At 29.9% G+C, this 18,851-nt stretch overlaps 1 protein-coding gene and 1 long non-coding RNA gene across 6 annotated transcripts; both read right to left on the bottom strand.

Moving 5' to 3' along the window:
* Nucleotides 1–3,276: 3,276 nt before the first annotated feature.
* Nucleotides 3,277–5,104, bottom strand: LOC108860332 (uncharacterized). Of its 5 annotated transcripts, none has more exons than XR_008942783.1 (5): nt 4,831–5,104; nt 4,415–4,692; nt 4,232–4,342; nt 3,709–4,145; nt 3,277–3,618 (listed from the first exon to the last, which is right to left on the bottom strand). It is a non-coding gene; the product is annotated as an uncharacterized LOC108860332 (long non-coding RNA). The 5 variants fall into 5 exon arrangements; XR_008942785.1 differs by having other exon boundaries at nt 3,277–3,800; nt 4,073–4,145; nt 4,831–5,100; XR_008942784.1 differs by having other exon boundaries at nt 3,277–3,811; nt 4,073–4,145; nt 4,831–5,099.
* A 1,188-nt stretch (nt 5,105–6,292) lies between these two features.
* On the bottom strand, nt 6,293–7,754 carry LOC108823505 (probable BOI-related E3 ubiquitin-protein ligase 2). Its single transcript, XM_018596732.2, has 2 exons — nt 7,205–7,754; nt 6,293–7,135 (listed from the first exon to the last, which is right to left on the bottom strand). Exons 1-2 carry the CDS (start codon nt 7,448–7,450, stop codon nt 6,641–6,643), a joined length of 741 nt encoding a protein of 246 aa, XP_018452234.1. The 5' UTR covers nt 7,451–7,754; the 3' UTR covers nt 6,293–6,640.
* Nucleotides 7,755–18,851: the final 11,097 nt, after the last annotated feature.

The following is an 18,851-nucleotide window of genomic DNA, read 5'->3' as shown; positions in this document are numbered from 1 at the left end:
CAGGTTTTAAGAATTACTAGATCTTGACCCGCGCTTTGGAAGCGCGGAATATTTTACGATGAAAAATTTCACTAATAACTTAACAAATATTTTGGTAATTTTTAAAAGTGTATATTGAAAATATTTTTGCATTTAAATCAGTGTTTTTAAATTCAACCCGATTGTGATTATATCGGTTAATTCGGAGATCTGACAATTCAATTTAGGTTTTTAAAATATTCATATTAAAAAAATTACTAAAACCCGAGATTAACCGATTGAACTGTTGGATGACCGATATGTAATCTAATTTGATTTATATTGTAACAATTTCATAATTTGTAATCTTATACTCCAAATTTTAAAGTTTATTATTTTAAAATTTATGAAATTATGATGTTTCTACAAAATTTTAAAAAGAAAATGATAGATATAACATAACTAAGATTAATTATTGTATTGTTTGGAAACATTGATAGTAGTATAAAAAATATATTGTTTGGAAACATTGATAGTAGTATATAGAAATAAATATATTGTTTGGAAACATAGATAGTAATATAAAGAAAAAAACATTAATGATTTAATGTAAGTTTAACTATAAAGTATAAAGGTGTATTTAATTTAAAAACTTACAAAATAAATGTTAGGTCCAACAGAATGTTTCTGTTTTAATAAGATAGATATTTCTACGACGATAACAAACAACACGTATGTTATACAAAATTAATTACGAAGAGTTCAGCAGCTAGAATACATCTATATATTTATTAAAAAAACAAAAGTAGGCTGAACACAAAGGCAACACGCACATTAAAATAGCTATTTTAATTTGGAATGATCGAGGAATGAGATCTTGAATCTTGTAGGTTCAGTAGAGTAGTGGAGGGATGTAACTATGTAAGTGTCATAGTTAGTTTAAAATTAAAACTATAGTTAAAAGAGTTACTTAGCTGTTCTTTGTAATTTACTATTTCCTATTGTCTACTGGACTGGCTAGAGAAAATATGAAAATGTTGTGCTCCCATGTTGTCAAGAAGAAGTCGTAGCAAAACATTATGGAACATCAACGAGTGCATGAGTGTGGTGGAGCCGGTCCAACAACTATGAAACCAATGGGCCGAGCCATAGGCAATTTGTCACACAATCTTGTCTCTGTGAGATTTGAGGAAAGTAAAACTGGCACCAAAACTTGAAGAATTGGGATTACAGTTTACGGATATTAATTAGGTTTGTGGCTTTTCAGTTTTCAACAAATAGTCTAAAGGCAGGCGGCTAATTTGGGCCTTACCCATTGATGAGTCTATAAGGAGTATTAGCAAAGCCAATGGCACGAAACACGCTACAAACTACGAGGCTACAAAAGTATATGTTGCTGCAACCCTAGATAAAGGCCGCTGAGCTCTACTAGTATAATTTAGTTGTTCTAATGTTAAATTCTATATAGTTTCTCCAACTGAGAAGTGATGAGCAAAAAGTGATAAGCTATAAATATATATACACAAACTGAAGAATCTTTTTAGTGCAATACTCACTCTCTCTCTCTCTCTCTCTCTCTCTGAATTCTAAAACATAACAGTACATGCAATTAATTTTGCATTTGAAATACACCAGTTGGCATTCATAAACAAAAATCTATCAAGGTTAGGAAAAAAATCTATCACAGTTGGCATTCATAACTAAATATCACATAGGTTGCAAGTTATTCCATTGTAAGTTAATCAAGTAGTGATGCACAAGATCTCCAGCTTGACCGGACTCGGAAGCGTACGCTTCCGAGTTTTCTTTCCCATCACCCTTTCTCTTTCTCTGCTCTGATCTGTCTTGATAGATTGAGTTGTTGTTCTTAGATTTTTGCTGCTCTGTATTGTAACTTAGCGTTGGCCGTTTCTCCTTTTTTAACACCGGGGATGTACCTTCCGACGTCCCTTTTGGGAAGAAATTATATATAAATATTACTAGGAAAAACCCGCGCTTCGCGCGGGATATGTTGATAATTTTTTTTAAATGGTTACTATACAGTTAATTTATTGGGAAATTTTAATGAGGTAAAATCTGCTTGTGAGATTTTTTTTTTTGGTTCTAGGATGTGTAGAAAGTGTCTTCTACGGATAAAAAATTTTGATTTTGGCGAAAATTATGATATTTCAGTTAAAAAATATTTTTAAAAATATTTGTTATATTCTAACTTCCCTAAAACGTGTATAGGTCGATTTACCTTGTCCAAAAGTTTTTTCTTTTTAATGGAAAAATGAAATTTTAATTTTAACTTTTTAAAAATGTTTGCATAAAAATAAAAATAAAATTTGTAAAACATTTTTAATGAAATAAGACTTTGTAAATTTTTTTAATAAATTTTTAATAAAAATAAAATTTGTAAACTTTATAAAAAAATTATAATAAAAACGTTAAATAAACATTATAAAAAACGTTTAACAAATTTTACTTTTATAAAAAGTTTAAGATGTTTGTAAAAAAATTATTTTTACTAAAAAGTAAGAAAAAATAAAAATAAAAATTTTAACGTTTTAGAAAAAAATTCCTTTTATTTTTAAAATTCAATTAAACTTTTAGCTTGTGTTTAATGTGCTTAGTTTGATTAATTAAGAGTTAGTTTTGAGATTATAAAAGAAATTATACTAAAGAAACAATTAAAAGATGATATTATACTAACGGAACAACCATACTGCTTTTTTTTCTTCGTTTTGGCAGTTTTTCTTAATTTATTTATATTGAGGTTCGTAGAATTATGGTGATGTTGCATTCTGTTTTTCGTCGAGTTGTGTAATGCATTTTGCGTGCCTATGTAACATAATTTTAAGTAGGAAGGTTGTATTAAATTTTGGATTTTCCCACGTTACAACTTTTTTTGTCAATACAACTATATTAACATTTAATTCACAACTTCAAATTCGGGTTCATAATTGGGAAGAAGTTAAAGTAATGTTTGAAACGTGTAAATAAAGAAATCATGTTTGAAATTTTATCAAGAAATTATAAAAGGTATACGGACACCATACGGTGGCATATGTTGCTCAACTATATATTGGTCGCATGAGTCCAATCCAGTTTAAATGTTGTTCGGGTGACATGTAGCTGTTGATCTTGTTCTCCTGTAATATGCCACATAACATTCAAGTTATTTATCTGTTTGGTAGTCACTGTGATTTGTCAATCTTTTTATATCTCTAACCAAAGTTATTAGTTACCAAAGTGTTCTTCATGGATGGGCTTGACCAAAGTTTTAGACAACAATTATTAGTTAATGAGCAGAATATAACAAAAAGGCAATTTCCATGATTTTCTAGTTTCTTGTGTTTCCTTGATAAAAGCATACGAAGGTTTGAGAGATTGAGAATTACACGTTAGTTGTAGCATAAAAACAAAACAAAAAAAGAGAATTACAAATTAGCCCCATCCGAGAAGTTGAGACCTTCCAAACAATCCAGAAGTGTCACTCAGAGTCATCAATGTCTCTAAACTCCCTGAATCTCATAAAGGAATTTTCTATCAGATATAGAAACAGAGGCTCAAAACTAAAAAAAAAAGAAAAACAAAAAACATGGTCACTTTCGGAATCATAGAAGATATCATTGTTTTCTTCTTCTGCATTGTCTGCTTCATCACTTTTGAAGGCAACTGCAGAAACAATGGCCGCTCTACTTAGGCATTGCTAGGTTTGTTTTACAGAAAAAACAGAGTATGTGCGAAAAGATAATCTATCCCTACTCAAATCGTCTTTGTCTCTCAAGTCATTTCCGGAACTTTTATTACTATCTTCTTGAGTAAGGCTGCATTCTGATTTCAAGCCAGAATTTTTCCTGTGAGGATACTTCTCCCAACACAGAAATAATAAAGTTAAGACCTTTAAGGCCACTTTGGCAAACCAGAAACCACTCTTCTTCATAAAAAGCGATTAAGCAATCCACTTTTTGTGTTGATTATTTAACAAAAACAAACTATATCATCAAAACTATTCAATATTCTTATCTTTAGGTGAATCTATTTAGAAAAATATCCTGTCGTTAAGCATAATCGAAGATATTAAGATTAATTAGCATATTGATCGCAAGTCATTATCTCAGAGACAAACCTTATCACAGCCTGGAACCAGTTCCTATAGCAGCTTCATCCGTGTATTAATTTTCTCCCTTCTTGCCTATAATCTGAAAATTAGTAATGAATTAGCAATTAATCCACTGATTAAAATCAAAAAAGAAAAGTTGTGCAAATATGTGAGATGCAAAGTTACTCGTTCTGCTATGGCTATCTGTTGCTTCACCACAGCGAACTCTAACATGAACATATGAAAGCTTCTCGTTCTCTTCCGAGCTTTGTTCTTCGTCTTTGTTAAGCTTTTAGCCTATAAATAACGTCAAGGATTCATCAATCACTGGCTTAATCAAATGTCAACAAAACATAACTTGTGTCTCACCTTTTTGTTGAGTTCTATTCTCTTGCGAGACCGATTGTTTTGGGCTAGTCAATGTTCCGTAATGGTGAAGCGGCGGTGGAGATATCAAAAAAAATTCCGTAAGGGCAGTACTTGAAAATACAATGACGGCAAGTGGAGGCTCAAGCAACGACGTGAAACCACCGGCGTTCTCGAGAGTTAGCATCGTTAGTTGCCGAAACTGCCGCCGCCGAGATGAATCAATTCAAGACCTATTTGCATCCTGGAACAGCCTAACACGTTGTATCTAGCTTTGAATTCTGCGGTCAGATACAAAACAGTTACAATTCTGAACAACCACACGGGAACTCAGAATCTCACAGAAACCCTCGGAGGAGTGAGACAAAGAGGAAGAAAACCATATTAGAGAGATTGGTATTGAGAGGAGGAAATCATACCTTTTTATACTCTTAGAAATACCGCCTCTAAGAAGATTCACACACATAGTTCGTGGCTATGGTAGTTAGGAACATGTTTAATGCGATCTGGAAACTGTCTCGTTTCGATGGATGGAACGAAGGTGAAAGGACGTGATCTAAACCCCAACGAACGGAATCGTCACGCCGACCTCAGCCTCTCTGATGGCAGAGATCGTAGATATTGATGAACCCTAAATTATCAATAAGGGGCTAGATTCTATGTGGACATTATCGAGCACTAACAACACATAACGAAGCCCACGTATCTCGTAGAATGAAGTTAATGAAACGCAGTGTTTAAGATGGTGGGACAGGTGTCACATGCAGAAGAGAGTATTTGATGACGTGGCTCTATGAGAAGAGAGACACCTTTTCTTTATAATAATAGATATTAAAAAAAAAAAAAAATCTCCAGCTTGAGTGTCTATTGAAAAACTTTTTGAGTAAAAAAAGATTGATAATAATCTTACTGCGTTATTTATTGACAGATTGTTAATAGTATGTGTAATAGTACAGCCTATACATTTTGACTAGATTACGTTTTCTAGAAAACATAGGTAGCGCAGATATGTCCAAACAAAGATCGAGAAACCATATTGGAAGAAGGCTCTCAAGTGTTTCTGTTTAGGAAAGCGCGAGGACTCAGTCATATGGCAGGCCAAATTGTGATTTTCCCCCACTTTCAACTTTCTGCTCTCTTGTCACTGGACTATGGTGTATTGATTCTTGAGCCACCCAAAAATGCCTCCAGCTTCTTCCAATACGCGTGTCTACGGACTCTACTCCCACCTCTTTTCTCTATTTTTACTCAAATTCGTTTGTTTTAGTTCTTTTGTTGGTTTCACGAAAACAGTACATTCTATTAAAAATACTAATTAGAAATACTTAATAAGTTGAATACATATTTAATGAACAAATATTTATACATATTTAATGATAATTATGCGGAAGCATTTTATCTGGAAAATGTTTAAAAAATTATAAAAATAAAACATGGAAAATAAGCAAATACTAATATATGTAAAAGATTTTTTTTGAAGATTTGATGAAACAAAATGAATCACATAAGAAATGAATTCAAATATTCATTATATATAATGAAAATATATGGATTTTATGTCCATCAAAATCCAGCTGGATTTCATATTTCCATTGGATGCAAAAGTAATATATGTGAAAATATTCTTTTTAAAAAAGATTTGATGAAAAAAATGAAGCACATAAGAGTTGAATTCAAAAATTCATTAGATAGAAGGAAAATGTAGGGATTATGTTCATTAAAATCCAGAAAAAAAATTAAAAAGATTTGATGAAACAAAATGAATCACATAAGAAATGAATTCAAAAATTCATTATATAGAAGGAAACTATATGGATTATGTTCATCAAAATCCAGGAAAAATCTTTAAAAAGATTTGATAAAATAAAATGAAGCACATCAGAGTTGAATTCAACAATTCATTATATATAGAAGGAAAATATATGGATTATGTTCATCAAAATCCAGCTGGATTCCATATTTCCATTGGACGCAAAAGAAACAAATCAACAAACAAACAAAAGAAAAAAATAAACCCTAATCAGAAATTTACTTCTTGATAAACCTTTTCCTAATTCTTAAATTCCCTCCTAATCTAACTTTCCATTTTACCCCCCTAAACTTCTAGAAAAAGCACCATACTATCCTGCCACGTCAGCTCCCCGGTGTAAAAAACCTCTCCGTTCACCGGACTAAAAAGGCTTCTCCACCGATCACACCAATTTTCTCGGGAAACCAGTTTCACTTCCCCTAGAAAATCAAGGCCTCGATACTGTTCTTCTTGGGAGTGCTACAGATGGGACAAAGAACAAGGCCAGCCTCGCAACTCGTGCAGCAACAGAGATGCCTACACGGCAGAAACAGCACTCTCGTCTCTCCATTTGACCCACAGTTCAAGCAAGAACTCTTCTTCGCCGGAAAACTATCATCTCCTCCGCAGCACGACCCTTCGTCCTCCGCCGTTTCGTCGTCGTGACACGTCACGGCTCTCTCTCGGACCTGTTCTAGCGTCGAGTTAAGCGCCGCGACCATCGCTTCGTTCTCGCGAGCCATCCTCTGCCACGTTTGGTTCTCCGTCTCCATTCTCCTCAGCAGATCCTCGAGCTCCATGTTCTTGCTCAACGCTTTCGACATCTCTTCTTCCTTGTGCGCCATCAAAACCAAAGCTTTCGCTTCCATTTGCCTCAGCAACGTCTCTGTCTCTTGCTTGCTCTGTTCTTGCAATACGTATCTCAACCTCTCGCTCTGCAAATTAAAAGATGGAAACTTTATCAGTGCCCATGTTTTCAAAATCGAATCTTTTAGGTTACGAACCTGTATTCTGATGAACTGGTCGATCTCTTGCCTCTGTTTCTCCATGTGAACGTCTAAAACGCTCTGAGAACGAGACTGTTGGTGTTGGTGATGAAACAGAGCATGTTGGCTGAGAGCTTTCTGCGTCTGGAGATTGTTATTTTTCATATACAACTCATCCATCCCGATTCTGCTATTGCTGTTGATCAACGAAAACTCTGACCCGATTTGGTTCGCGTTGTAACTCAACTGCGCTTGTATCGCCATCTTTTTCCCCGCCGAGATAACAGAAGAAAAGCTTCAAGCTTTGAATAAGAGAGAGAGAGAGAGAGAGAGAGAGAGAGAGAGAGAGAGAGAGAGAGGAGTAGAAACGATCTTTCTTGATTATCAAAAAGTTTCTCGGGAAGTAAACTTTGGTTTTTCAATACAATGCATGTAACCTCTGCACAAGACCACCTTATAAATATATACCTGTCGATTTGTATTGATGAGAATCGAAGAAAAGTAAGCAAAAGATGAACGGAGTAAAGTAACTGACAAACTTGAAAAAAGAGAGAGAGAGAGACAGGAGACTTTGTTAGGTTGATATTTATCTGAGACTATTATATAGAGATAATTAAAGTTCAATTTTTTTTCTTTTTTTTTTTTGTAACGGAAAGTTCAATTTTTTTTCTTAATTTTTAGTATTAGCACTAAAGAAACGACGTTCGCATGCTGATTATGTGACTGAACTATCTTTTATCTTCCAAGGTCAGAGATTTTTGCCAGAGCCGTTTTGTCTTTATTTGGTTTTTTTTCTTTTACTTAATTGATTATTTCTTGGTTTTTCCGATAATGTGAAAAGGATTCGTGTCCAAGTGGAATTATGGCAGGGCACTGTTTTCATTTTATTATTTAATTTTCTCTGCTTTAAAATTTATTGTTTAGTCTGAATTGGTCAGTTGAGTCATATGGTTTGCCTGAGTAATATGACATCTTTCCTATTTTTACCACTATTTTTCTGTCGTTCTATTTATGAAGTAATTGTAATTTTCTTAGTCAAACGTTGGCCGATTTACCAATTATTCTGTTCTTGAATAGCTTACGCCATTGATAATGTAAGGGAATAAAAACAACCACATACAGTACAACTACTGTAACAGATAATTGACGTCAAGTTTTATTTTTCGTGTTATCCATAACCATAGGCTTTAATTTAGATGTAAACAAGAAAAAAAAATTAGATGTAAACAAGAAACAAAATTTGTAAAAAAAACATAGCATTTTATATATAATATATAATGTATTGCTGATATATTAGCACAATTAAGTCATTGTATAGTAAGTTTTAGAAACAAGACAGGTTAAAGTCGTTAGTGTTCAAGAAAATAAATTTCTAGTCAAATATGGTTTAGCAATTTAAAATTTAAATTCAAAATGATATCAAATATCGCTTTTTCTAAATAATTTTCTCGTTGGAATGAAAAATGCGCTGACAAAGTGAATTCTTATAGAAATATACAATGACTTTGAAAATTATAGAAAGTGTATAACCAAATCTGTTGGAACGTTATCTTTAGGTTACCATGAAACTATGAACTTCGAAAATTTAAACCAACGATGGTTGGTCTAACCAAGCAACCATATTTGAATGCAGGCCGTCTAATAGCAGGTGTTAATAGAACGGTCGAACATGATCCGAATCTAAAAATAAATACATAAACTTGATTATAATTTCAAATTTTATATATATTTTTACATTTATAGTTTATAATTTGAAAAGAAACCTCAAATATATGTAGATAAAACTATTAATTTTTGAAAATATTTCATTATATCATTAAATATATAGATAATATTTGTTTGAATATGGCTTTAATAAAATTTGAGACGGCCATGTTTGATTAATGACTAATATTTGCTCAAAAAAGTTGAATGATTAATATTTGTCCAAAAAATAAGTTAGAATGACTAATATTGCTAAAAGTAGATTCATGTTAGCAATCTGATTGTGTTTATTCTGAGATGATGAGAAATTTCAGTATTATGTGTTTTGGGGGAAGTAAATATTAGTATTTTAAAAAGATATTTTACATAGTGACAAAAACTGAAGATATATTCCCTATTTTCATATATACCTTTTTAAAAATACGAGTTATAATCTAAGTTAGCAAAGCATACATATATCAAGCGAAGAGTTTTGAACACTAGTAGATGCAATATTATAGTTTCGAATTACGAACCGAACTCCTAATCTCCCCAAGTCTGAACATGTAATATTATAGTTTCGTAGAAATGGTAATTAAACCGGGAAATTCTAATATAATAGTCATGATCGTGATCATCTCCAGCAGAGATAATGACACGGGTGCATGTTATTATTAAGTCGACAAACATTATATATTCAACAGTTTTGATACAAATTAACATCGTATTCTAGAAAGAAGAAAACGACAATCAATTATAAGCCATTTAAAAAGCCAAAGGAACACATAAATGTTCTGATGTGTATTGGTAAGTCGTCGCCGTGCATGTGTGATGTATCTGTCAAGAGAACTGGAAATACACGTTTCTTGTAATTGCATTATCATGTTTGGGAGGAAAATTCCATTATATCGCTTAATCCATATCATATATTGATACTGAAGGATGGAGATTATTCGAGGGAAACCGACAAATATAAGAGTTAGTTTTTCACTTGAGATGCTAACCGCGAAAGTTATAAATCAATACTATTAAAACAGAAGGCCCTTTTTTGAGGTGCCCTTCTATTTCAAAATTATTTACAAAGCAATGCCATTGAATATATTTAACATATGCTTTTGATTAAATGTTTGTTTTATTTTTTTAAGAAATCGTGAGTGTATCTGTTTCCTTTATTTTGTCCACTCTTTTCGGAAATGGTTACGTTATAGAAAACGTTATTAGTCTATACATATATATATTTATCCTATCTTGTGGCTATTATTAAATATATAATGAAATTAACTTTACAACATCAATAACCATCTTTCTCTGTATCATAAACATTACGTAAGCAAAAAAAACAGGAGCTTCACTCAAATATCATTAGTTTCCATCAAACTGTAAATGTTTAGATAATTGCCAGAGTTATAGTTGCACGGATTCAACACTAAACAAACAACCTTATGCAGATGAACCCTAAAACCAACTAGGTTTTTTTTTTTTTTTTAACCAACTAGGTTTTTTATATCAATGACTTTATTTATTGTTTTGAATTTACATAATAAATTTAGCATTCCTCAAAAAAAAAAATTATCAAGTCACGTCAGTTTATTAGATAACAATATTAACAAATTAAAAACTGCATCTCATATTATACGGAATCATAATGGGAAAAAATCCTAACTAAAATTTTACCTCTTATCTAAATTGAACAAAAATAATATATTGTTCTAACTAAATAGATATCTCATATCGTATATCCCTAGAATATACCTATTATTGACAGATATTAATGTTTTTTTCATCCGAATAATTAGCCAGCTACAAGTAGTATGTATATATAGCTAATGATACACGGAAAATATATTCGAAATCTAAAATCTTTATACCGTGAGATAAAAAATATGGATTCCAATCTCGAAATCAGAATGTTATGTGTTGTTCATCCTTTCAAAACTGAATGAAGGGTACAAGTGAAAGTGATGCATATGTGGAATTCATTCAGCTCCCACACTGGTTCTTCTCTTCATCTCATTGCGGTTTTCTCCATATCTCCTTTATATTTCTCATAGCCTATGTAAACTGTTGAAAAAAAAATCATGCTGTTTACATAGTATCACTACTATATATTCATTAAAAAGATAAGTGTTGTACTAAATAGTGAATACAATATACACTATTTTATATATATTCATGGTTTCATTGAAAATGTATTTAATATTGTAGTTATTCCGTGCTTTTCAAATGCAAATCTTTTTTCAAAAGGTTTTTTTTTAAATATATTAATCTAAACAAACACTGTCACAAAATCTCAACTACATTGACATATCTTTTTCAGATGATTTTTTTTTAAATTATATATTAATCTAAATAAACATTGGTATAATATCCAACTAAATTTAGCAACTTAAATCATCGAAAATTATAAATAATATATGGTTGTAACTTAAAAGATCTACAATAAGGTATATACCTAAAATACATTTCCAAATGTAACTTAATTTTTTATATTTTTGTGATTTCAGAAATTTACCAGCAATTACAACTATATAAATAACAAATCAAACACGGCAAATATTATCATACAAATTCTCCAAATTTTCCACCGTGATCTATTATTATAAATTCCATACTCAAAATCGGCAACAAAACAGTCCTAAAGAAATCCTAAAGAAATCTATTTAATCCAACAATATATTAAATTTTTAACCAAATCTACTAATCCTAAGAAATATATTTAATTCAACAATATTTAGTTTTAAGCTTTCTTAAATAACAATATAATCTCATATTTTAACTAGCCCTTAGTTTTAGGATTGATTTGTTTGTTGTATAATTATTTTGATCTATTTTCCAAACTTAAAATTATTTTATCATATGAAATTAATTTATAATTAAAAACTACGTGAAGAAAATTTCAATATTTTAAATATTTATATATGTTGGAATTATCATTTAAATAACCACATAAATGTTTATTTTAATTTTTTTTTAAAATACAAAGATCACATTTAATAAATAAATTATAAACTTTAAACAAACTATTTTAAAAAATATTACCACTACTCATAATATTGACACATATTATAAGATCATAGAAATAATTATTTTCTAAATCAATATTACATATATTTACTAAATATATACGCTTAAATTATAATTTTACATAAATTTTAAATTATTTAAAAATCAATATTTAAAATTTTAAAATAAATTTGACTTTCTAAAATGAATCTATAATTAATGAGTAGATTTGTTTTTTCTTTTTTTTGTCAGCAACTTATGTATCAAATACAAACGGGTCTTACAAATACATTTTTTATTTATATTGTGAGCTAACAAATGGGTTAATAATTTTATCAAAAAAAAAAACGATTCCGTACTTTCAAATTATAGATAGATATATTCTTATATATGATACCAAGTGGTCCTTAAATAAATAAATAAATATATAAGTTATATATATATATATATATATATATACTATTAAAGCAAACGACTATTTATGAATCTGCCCCTGAAATTTCTAAGTAACTACAAAAATTGCATGTACCTTTTTTCCAGCATTATTTGCAACCAATCAAAAGTCATTATTTTGCAATTACATTAAAGATTATTTAATATAATGCAGTTCTTAGCATTTTTGAAAATTTTATTTCCTAAATGTTTGCACCATACCTTTCCAAAAAATCTTTCACATTATTAATTATTTGAAATTATTTATTAAATGAAACTTTAAAATAAAATCAAGTTGAAATAAAAAATGATTAAATAAACAAAATCATAATACAAGTCTCAATTATCTCAACTACTTTAGAAAATAGTTTCATTTAAAATAAAAACTAAATCACATAGACTAAACTTAATAAAATTATAGAAAATGTTTTGAAACGCACAAATGAAAATTTCAATACAAAAGTGTTGAAGATAAAATATTTTATTTAAATTAAAAAAGCAGTGTAAAATAAGTTTAACTTCGTTTAAATAAATAAAATCATATTATGTGTTAGAATTATTTAGAGTCTTCTAAAATTTAGTCATATTAAAAATAAAAAATAAGTCATATAAGTAAATTTAAGATAAATTTCATAAAAAGTTAAATATATAATTTATAAAAAATCATAATTTTTATTATATAAAATAATTTTCCAAAAAAAAATATACCCGCCCTCTTTAAGGGCGGGTCAAAATCTAGTTACTATTAAAACCATTAGATAAATACTAGATCACCTAGTACAAAATTATAAAGATTGCATGTTCGATTTTCGGAAGAAAAAGATGCTCTTCTAAAAAATTTAATATAACATAGTTTGAACTTTGTTTTATTGAGATGTATGGAACTTCAAAACTAATTTTTTATAATCATTCAAAAAACATAATAATTATTAAAGGATACACACTAAATTCAATGCACTTTCCTATTGTATTCTTTCATAGGCAGGTAAAGTAACTTAGGGTTAGCTATTAAGAATGCCAAAGTTAATTTTAATAAATGTTGGTTTAGCGGTAGTGCGTGCAATCAATCCTTGCAAGACCTAGCAAATTAATTCTTTTTAATTAAACCTAAACCTAAAAAAACGTTGACTTGGTTTGTAAAATCAAGGTTCTTGTTTACAGTTTTTATTCAAACAGTTTTTATTGATTATGTTTAATGAATAATATCCTTTGATGTTCATGCGTCAAACCGTGGATTCTTGTAACTAGGCTTAAAATTACGTGATCTCGTACTGTTACAAAATATTTTCAACAGATGTATTATATATATAAGGTAATTGGAATTATTAATAAATTATATGACTATTAAAATTATTATCTAGTTTGTTTCTTTGATGGATTGGCTTTTGGATGGTAAGAAAATAAAATATGGAGAAAATGGCTCATATTTGTGAATAAAAACATAAAACACATGCTATAGGAATGGAATGAAATTTGCATCCAATAAATAACTATACAAAAATCCAAAACTAACTAATTAATCAATTTTACACTACTTTTTCCCCCATTTTTCTACTTTCTTTCGACAAAACCTTTTTTTTTTGGTTATTTCACGAATAAATCGATGGAGCATGTGTTAATTTTTCACTCTGCAACTTTTTCTTAACCATCTCTAAGATGTATGCCCTTTTGTATATATATTATAAGTATGTTTTAGATATTGAACGAGTTAGAGACATTTGTTTGCTACCACGGTTATCATCCGACTGTGTGTCGCCTAATTCTTGGGAGGTGTTCTTTTTTATTCCCCTCATAAAATAAAAGTAAATTCAGTTACAGGAAAAAATTAACACTCCATTAAAGGACAAAAACTCACAAAAACCCCACCTCTTGAATTTGCCGACACGTTTGCGATGCATTGCATCTTCCACACATCCATGGCCCAGTAGTTAGTTAGCAATAGTCGCCAGTTGTCTTACCTCTAACTTGCTGATTAGTAGAGCCTAATAAAAATTTGTAAATTTTGATTTGATTTGTCACCAGTTCAATCAGAACAAAAAAATCAGATATGTATAGCTCTAAGAAACAACAAAAATGTTAATATACAATATCCACAAAAAAAAAATCAAACCACAAAATACTAATATTTTTAAAAACTGATATCCGATTTGATCCATTATATATAAATATATATACACATTATATAAATATTATAGTTTATATAAATTTTAATATGTAATTTCCACAAGAAATGATCAAATAACAAATATTAATATTTTTAAGAATTGATATCTAATTTGAACAATTATATACATATATACATATGTTATATAAATATTATATTTTATATAAATTTGAAAGTATTTTTATTTACTAAATTTATTATACCGGTTATTAGAAATTTAAAAGTAAATATTTTTATGTTTGTAAAAGATAATGATAATGTATATTATTTTAAATTATTTACTATATAAAAATTGTTTATTTTAACGGATCAAATAAGATGTTCGGTTAAAAATCTAAAAAAAATTCGATTCGAAAATAGAATAGTCAGACCGGCGATAAAATTGGATCGGACAGTTGGTTATTTGAACGAAACGGATCAAATCCCGGGTACTTCCATAAACCGGATATACATCCTACTGATCAGTGATTAAGTACACGTGATGCAAGCAAGTCTCAGGTTCGAGACCAGATGATTTTTACCGAATGTTCAGGGTACGAGAGAAATTTACCAATAGATTTAAAGGGTATCGCTCAAAACAAAGAAAAGAGCATCACGATTTACATGTCGAATGAATATGTGGCTTGATTTGATTAATTAAAGTCTCATGTATAGTAAAATGTGTTAACTGATAACCAAAATTGGCTAACTTTTTTTCTCGAATTTTTTTTTTTTTGTAACACAGCTTTTTTTCTCGATAACTATCAAAAATACTTCTGTTAACCGATAATCATAAAAAATTGGCTCGGTTTGACTAAGTCACATGTCTAGTGAAGATTTACCCACTATATGTAATTTTTCTCAGGAATATTCATGATAAATTCATGATTTATTTGTTACGTAAATGAATCATGTCATTTGCAGAATAATGCATGTTAGGGGTGGGCACGGAGCGGATATCCGGAATTTTAAGGATATCCGTGATCCGATCCATGTCTTACGAATATTCGATTTTTCGATCCGATCCGATCCGTAACTCTTCGGATATCCGGAACATCGGATATCCGCGAATATCCGATTTTTTTCGGATATCCGATTCGATCCGTAAAAAATAATAAAAAATTAAAAAAAAAAAAAAAAAAAAAAAGAAGAAAAATCTGAAATAAAATAATAATATTTCATTACTTTTTTATAAGAAAATTACATACTTTCAAAATTTTTAATAACTAAATAATTAATTTAGTGAATAAAACATTATAATACTTATATAAAGATATAAAAGTATGTATATTATATAATTTTATAAACATGTATACATATATATGTATATAACGGATCGGATCGGATATCCGTTTCTAAAAATATTAGTATTTGTGATTTGCTTCGTCTTTGACGGATATTGGATTTTAGTATTTGCTTCGATTCGTTAAGTTACGGATATTCGGATTTTTCGGATCGAATCGGAACGAATAACGAATCGAATCAAAATTTACGGATATTTTGCCCACCCCTAATGCATGTAAGCCAAGAAATACAATATTGATTAGATATTTCGAGTCAAAGTTACTCTGTTAAACTACGTCAAATCTAAAGCAGACTTTTTGTTAAAAATTTACCACAATAAACGTGTTACGATGTTTGTTAATCGAGAACACGCAGGTGGGTCATTTGTATAGTTGTTCCATTGTCTCGTTTGTTGATCGAGACATTCCAGAATATAACTAGTGCAATTTTCTTCGTTTCACATTTCCAAAGATAACTTTAAAAAAAAATTACTTGATAGTTTATATAAATCTAAGAATCACATAGATCAATTTATAACTTTATACTGCAAAGAAAAAGGATGATAAAACGTAAAATCTTATTAATATCTTTAATAGATGCTCTGTGATTTATAACTAGATGGTATTAGGCCTAGATGGTATATTGTTCCTTGAACAAAGAAAAAAAAAGATGGTATATTGTTCCAAAAAGAAATTAGATGCTATAGGTTTTTGAACGGTATAGGTTGTTTTCTCACCTCGAGATCGAGAGTTCGTATGAATGATCACTATTAATTTTGCCGTATTTTTATGTGTTATCTTGTGTTGTTTATTTTATGAATAATATTTTGTGTAGTTGATATACCGATTCATTTGATTGAAATAAAACACGATTTGTTGAATTTCTAGTCGCCATTGTTCAGTTTATTAGTAAAGGGAACACGATTTAATCTAACGTCATCGCCTGGTATACTATCAAGCTACCAACTTTGAATGCTATATAGCTTGATCAGTTTAGTCAGGTGAAAATTGAATATTGATAGACGTCAGGAAAACTAACAGATGACAACTTCAATGGTCACAAATCACTGTAATTAGGGGATCTCGACTTTTTTTTTGTTTTCCCTGACAGAGAGGATCTCGAATATTTCGTGGTTTGCGGTGAGAGCAGACATTAACCTATATACTTTTGAAAATCCTTGCACAAAACGATACCGACCCGACAGTTTTTTTATTTGTATCGTTCTAAAAGATAATTAAATATTTAAGCTAAGCTCCTGGTTTTTGCACACAACCGTGTTAATCTACGAAGTTTCCCTTTAGAGTACGTGTCACGTTAAGTGAATGAGTGAATTGTAAATTAATAGTACAATACTAATATACTATACAGTCGGCTGCACATAAAAGCCTTGCATCGCTGTCGATCAACCTTTTTCTTTCACATACGCATCATGACACCACCTCTCTCACCAAATTCTTGTGTTTGCCGATTGGTTCAATTTCACACCATTTAATGATTTAAATCTCGGGAATTAAACTGAGATACACCTAAAACATGTTACATATTTTAAACGTAGAGAAGAGTGAAATAACTACAAACCTAAACGCAATCTTGGGGTTTTTACTCTAATTTAGAGCACTCTCGATAAAAGTACCACAAGAATGTAATAATGAAAAGTAATGAAAACGTATGAGGGGAAATAAAATGTATTTTCTGAGATCAGAAACTCTAGAATCAACTGAGAAACTCTTGTAACACGTACTTTTGTTTCATTGGCTTAGACACTTTTTATAACTTTAAATTAGATTATAGTATAACATAACAAAACTAACAATATTGATATTATATTGATATATAATATACTAATATGAGTTTTGTAACACTAATGATGCTAGTATTAACACATGTGTTTAAAAGAACCTTTTTAACACTTTCTTTACAAATCAATTATTTATAAACAAAAATACTTAGGTTCTAATTCGTGATCAAAGAAATATAGTGAAAATAGTTAATTCATTGTTTAAAGTTGACATCGTTTATAAGGAAGTTTTTTTCCCAATATTCCTTCTCGTTCTTTTTTAATCTAAGGAATTATAAAACAAAATTATTTTTTATTAAATCTGAAAAGAACAATAGAAAATAAATATTTTTATTATTTTATTCCTTGTTGTTTTCATCTTTTTGTTTATGTTATTCATTTCGTCACCATCTAGACCTAAATAACACTTTTAAAATAGCCAACAACGTAGACGTTATTCAATTAATAACGAAGAACCTGTAACTATTACGGGATTATAGGTATTGTACGTTTCTAACAAGAAACAGAAAAAATTTGCTTAGCTTTTTTTTTTTTTTGTAACACAAAAAAAAAATTTTTGCTTAGCTAGTCTTGCCCCTTACAACTGCTACATCACCCCCTCCATCCCTCTATGCTATATTATTTCCTTCACTATGGCACATGTAGGCTCCACGAGAAACTGTTAAGATTAAGTTCAAAACTATATAGTCCAGTATTCTTTTTAATCTTTTTATATATTTACATTTCAGGATTTTTACATAAATTAATGTAACATCATCGTTGGAACACATACTAACTACTTTTTAAAAAGAGATATTTCTGTTTGGAATAACAATAACAATTGAATAGTTTTTGTTTTATACTTTATCTCCTCGTATATTTAGATTATCAGTATTTTGAACCAGGACTATTATAAGATCGACGTGGATATTACTACAAATATCATAATTTCCATATCATAATACAAGTTTAAAACATTGTTTCAAAATAGATCCACATGCAAGCGATACAAGTATTGGCCATCGCTGTCGCCAATAGCCGTGCCATCGACGCTGGGTAAGTTCGGACATCACCTAACGCATTCAAAGCCATAAGATGTTACGTTAAGGGTTATGGCCTATGGGTACCACCACTAAAATAAAAGGTTCATACGTGTAGACGTACGTATTAAAGAAAGGAGCTGATGAAGATAAACTTTCTCATTAAACGTAGAAAGTATACACTGTAGTGTATTTATACATAGGTGGTTTAAGCAAAAGGAAACTAAACCACTAAACCAACTGGTTAACTAAACCAACCGGTATACATATACTAATACACCCCCCTCAAACCGCTTAAGACGA

The sequence above is a fragment of the Raphanus sativus genome, chromosome 2 (assembly GCF_000801105.2).
Source record: "Raphanus sativus cultivar WK10039 chromosome 2, ASM80110v3, whole genome shotgun sequence".
Classification (NCBI taxonomy): Eukaryota; Viridiplantae; Streptophyta; class Magnoliopsida; order Brassicales; family Brassicaceae; genus Raphanus; species Raphanus sativus.
The sequence above is the reverse complement of the archived record's forward strand: the minus strand, read 5'-3'. Positions and strand labels throughout refer to the sequence as shown.

Excerpts from the sequence above, each read along its gene's own strand:
- LOC108823505 (XM_018596732.2), bottom strand. The coding sequence starts at position 7,450 with ATGGCGATACAAGCGCAGTTGAGTTACAACGCGAACCAAATCGGGTCA. Across the intron at positions 7,136-7,204 it reads ACCAGTTCATCAGAATACAG|AGCGAGAGGTTGAGATACGT; the intron begins GTTCGTAACCTA and ends TTTAATTTGCAG.